Below are 4,342 nucleotides of genomic sequence, written 5' to 3'. Positions count from 1 at the left end.
ACAGCAATGAGAGAGGCCGAGATAGGACGGCGCTCTGGGCTATGTTCCTCATAATTATGTGGCAGATAAATCTAAGGAAGTTGTCAAAGAAGACGACCAAAGGAAAGGGGAAGACAACAACGATGACGACGACGAAGAAGAAGAAAAAGAAGACAAAAGTTCTTTATCTTATTATCCTCGGCATGCCCGTCTACTTCCAAGACCTCGATGTCGATTAGGGAAAACGGAATGTTTTGTTTGTCTATGATTAAATGTTCCAATAATGAACCTTTCTTGCCTTTTAATTCCCTTTTCATAAAATCGGATGTTGCACTGTGAAACGTTTACATATATCCGTGTTTGATATATGTGCGCGATATAAATTGCATATAATAATAAATAAAAAAATAATAATATGTTGGGTGTACTTCAGCTATTAAGTACTCCTTTCGGCTTATCGCGTTCCTTATATTTAGAATGAATCGGAATTTTGCATCGTGTTCCGCATCTTTTGTTCGGGGCCCTCTTACAAGACGTCAACAGTTCTTTCGGTCAATACTGTTTGTTACGCCGGGTTTTCTGGTGCACTGTGATATCTCTGTAGATTTTCGGTAAATCACTCAGCAAAATCCCACCAAACAAGGCCACAAGGAAGATGACTGACACATAACCGATCTGATTTGTCGACGGGCGTGCGTCTATGGAACTTTCCTTTCGTCGGCGTCTTAACGACAACTTGCTGACCTCAATACGCAGCTCCTTCTTGATGGCGTCAATGACGTCAGATATCGGTGACTGTGGTGACGTCATGTTGCGTACAAAGGCGCATGTGCAAAGCCGCTTCCGTGATTTGACCGGGCGTTGTGGGATGCTTGTGTACTTCGGAATGGTTGATGTGGAAAAGCTTGGGCCCGTTGACCGTGTTTCTGTATTGCTGGGGTTCGTGGTGCTTGGAGCAGCGCTGCTGTTGTCCTTCCTTCCGTTTGGAATAGTGCTGGGAAGAGTCTGCAGTATGTCTGAAATGGCCGTAGTGACAACATGTGTACTCTCAATCGCATCTGAAGTATCCATTGCCTTCTGGGTTGTAGCTGCTTCTTTGGTAGTAGGGATTGGAATAGGGCTGCTGGTCTCTATCGCGTTCGGAAGCATCTGTGATATGTCCGTAATAGCATCTTGTGTGCTTTGCATTGGATATTGAGTAGTGGGGTTGGATAATTCGGTAGGACTTGCTTTTTCTGAAGTCTTCTCCGATGTTGGCAGGACATCGTTTGTTGTGTCCGGGACTAATGTGCGTGTGCTTTGTGTTTTGCTTTGATCAGTAGTGCTCGTTTGTACCGTCGACGTCCCTGCAAGCAAGCACAGGGTTTGAAATTAGGTTGCTGATGGTACTGTGTTGTTATTTTGCTGTTGTAATTTAATTCGTACCCGTTAACAGCAGAAAACGAAACGAAGTTGAAAGAGAACTTATGATGTAGTACTTTGGATGTTTAACTTTACAAAGATTCCATGAAACATTACCAAAAAACTAATGTGCGAAATGTATGGTTGGCTTTACTTGTGGAATGGTACGAAAATCCTTTTATCAGCACACCATTTCATTTCAGCAAAAGATTGCAAGAACGACGCATAAAGCAATAGTTTCAGAAAAATGTTTACTGTGAAGCCTGACAATATAATTATATAGTCCGCTAGTCTTCTGCTTGAATATATACCCATTGCTATGGTACCTTTGTGACCTGTGGTACACAGAGAAAGATATATTAAATAAAACAAGCAAACATCAATTAGACCAAATTCCTTCTTACATAAAAGTAACAACAATCTCAGGTTATATTGCTGAAAATGTGAGCAAATAACAAACAAAAACAGAAAAAGTAGGTAGGAAATTTAGCACCACACAAGATTAGTAGTAGGCTATACAGAAGAGAATCTGTGACTAAAGGAACTATGAAATAGATACCTCTACAGTATACAAACAAAAACAAACAAACAAAAGCTGGTCTTTACAGCGTACATTCTAATACAAAAAACAACAGACCTTATAAAACAAATACACTCACAGGAACAAAAGGCTGAGATAACTTGATCTCTCATCGCTCGGAGCTCACTGAACTTCTGCACAGCAAAGCTGTTCTCGGCCGCTGGCTTGCTAGCGATACCGTCCAACTCCGTGGTGTCTCTCAGGCCGATACCAATGGCGTAGATGTGGATGTCTGCTGCTCGCGCCTGTTCGGCTTCAGGAATGGGGTTTCTGCTGGAGATACCATCAGTGACCACGATGGCGATGTTGGTAACGTTGGGACGCTCGCCGTTTGCTCTGGTAAACATTTGTGTTCTCATGGTGTTGAGGGCGTCGGCTGTGTTGGTACTGCCGGAAGAGAAGGGAATATTGTCCATGGCCTGGAGAATGGCTGGTTTGCTGTTGTAGTCTTTGAGATGGAACTGTACGTAGGCTTTAGTGCTGTAGATGACGACACCCACGCGCACGTTGCCGTTGTCAATGTCGGCGATGAAGAGGAAATCTTTGACGAAATTCTTCACCAGTACGAAGTTGGGTTCTCCCACACTGCCGGACGCGTCCAGCACAAAGACCAGGTCGATCTCAGCGTTGTCACAGCCTGAAGGACATTTGACGTAACAGTTTAACAAATTATCTTGCATTGAAATGAAAAGTACAGACCTGCACAAATAGCGAAAGAAAACTGGATGATAATGAAATGTAAAATCAACACCTGTCTACTTCGTTATCGATAATATCTAATGTCTGCAAGATGTTAGCTACTACACTTCGTTTCGTGACTGAATACTGTGCGCAACAGTACATAGAACTCGGATCATTCATCAAAATAAACACAAAAAATGTGTTGAAGACATCGATGTAAGCAAGACAATTTCTTACGCCCCCTGCAGGAACAGAAAAAAAGTTGAAAGAGAACTTATTATGTAGGACTGTTGATGTTTAATTTTACAAAGATTCCACGAAAGATTACCAAACAACTAATGTGTTTTGATGGTTGTTTTGATTTGAATGTTAAACCGAGTAAGGAATTGAATTTGACAATGATTGGAAGCCCATTTTGGCAGGGGGTAGTGTGGACACATTTAAATTATAAGTTTAGGTTGCAAGATGATAGTATTGATGTACACAATTTTGATAAACATACACTGCCGAACTAAAGTTAAGGGCCGGCCTCTGATTTGCGCAGCTTTCCGTTGTTATTTTTTATGCCAACACTGCATGACGAAAAAATGGCCAACTTGGGTTTTCCAGAAGCCTGTCTCACTGTTGCACGTGCCTGACCTTGTTTTGCAGGCATTGCAGTTCAGCAACACCGTTTTTAGGGGCAGTGAAAATGTTGTCAAAACACGATAATTTCCTATAAAATTTGCTCGACTTTAGCTGAAGAAGCAGTATTGCAGTCGGTGTTTGGCATTGTGCAGGAGCAAACCATGGCTATACTGAAAACTCCTCAACGAAAGTTGCACAGGAATGGGTATTTAGGGGCGCGCACCAGAGCTCTGAGTAAGCATGCCTCCAAGAACGAAACTGACAACATTGGATCGAGGACGGGCGCTGGGATGGCCGCAGGACGGCGTGTCTGGCAGAGACGTTTCCAGACGGCTAGGAGTGAGCCACTCTGTTATTCAGCGGCTCCACCAACGCTTCCAGACTACCGGAAGTGCTGTTGAGCGACCTCGGTCTGGGCGCCCAAGATGTACAGATCGATGCCTGTGTCCAGGAACATGACAGGTATGGAGGCGGTTCAGTTATGGTGTGGGCTGGCTTCCATCTGCACGGGAGGACCCCCCTGTACCGTATTAGAGGCAATCTTACCGGCGTGCGGTACAGGGATGAAATCGTGAGGCCTCAAATCATCCCTACACTGCAAGCCACGGGTGCCGGCGCTATGCTCCAAGACGATAACGCGACCCCTCATCGCGCTAGGGTGGTCCAAGATGTTCTGCAGCGTCAGCAGATTGTGAGGATGAACTGGCCAGCCCGATCCCCCGACTTGGCGCCCATACAACACCTCTGGGACATCATTGGGCGCCGGGTGAGGGACAATCACCCCCCACCTGCTGATGTGGACCAGCTCTTCCGATTCCTGCAGCAGGAGTGGACAGCAATCCCTCAACAGATGCTCCAGAACCATGTAAACTCAATGCGCTCACGGATCGGTGAATGCCTTGCAGCCCAGGGTGGCCACACCCGTTACTAAACTTGAACAAACTGACAGAACTTTCTTGCCACTTTTCGAAAGGGGGGTGGGGTACTTCCGACGGTTGCTGCGCAAATAAAATTTCTTTGTTGGTGATTTTGTTTACATGACTCGAACGGTTACATGTCGTATTAAAACATTTC

General features: G+C 44.7%; 1 protein-coding gene across 1 annotated transcript; it reads right to left on the bottom strand.

The window, feature by feature from the left end:
* Window positions 1-531: 531 nt before the first annotated feature.
* LOC138961148 (matrilin-2-like) lies at window positions 532-3,296 on the bottom strand. Its single transcript, XM_070332746.1, has 3 exons — window positions 3,281-3,296; window positions 2,040-2,597; window positions 532-1,325 (listed from the first exon to the last, which is right to left on the bottom strand). The coding sequence occupies exons 1-3, from the start codon at window positions 3,294-3,296 to the stop codon at window positions 532-534; spliced, it is 1,368 nt and encodes a 455-aa protein (XP_070188847.1).
* Between the last annotated feature and the right edge of the window lie 1,046 nt (window positions 3,297-4,342).

This window comes from Littorina saxatilis, linkage group LG3, assembly GCF_037325665.1.
Source record: "Littorina saxatilis isolate snail1 linkage group LG3, US_GU_Lsax_2.0, whole genome shotgun sequence".
In the NCBI taxonomy this organism is placed as follows: Eukaryota; Metazoa; Mollusca; class Gastropoda; order Littorinimorpha; family Littorinidae; genus Littorina; species Littorina saxatilis.
This window is presented reverse-complemented; position numbering and strand designations above follow the sequence as displayed.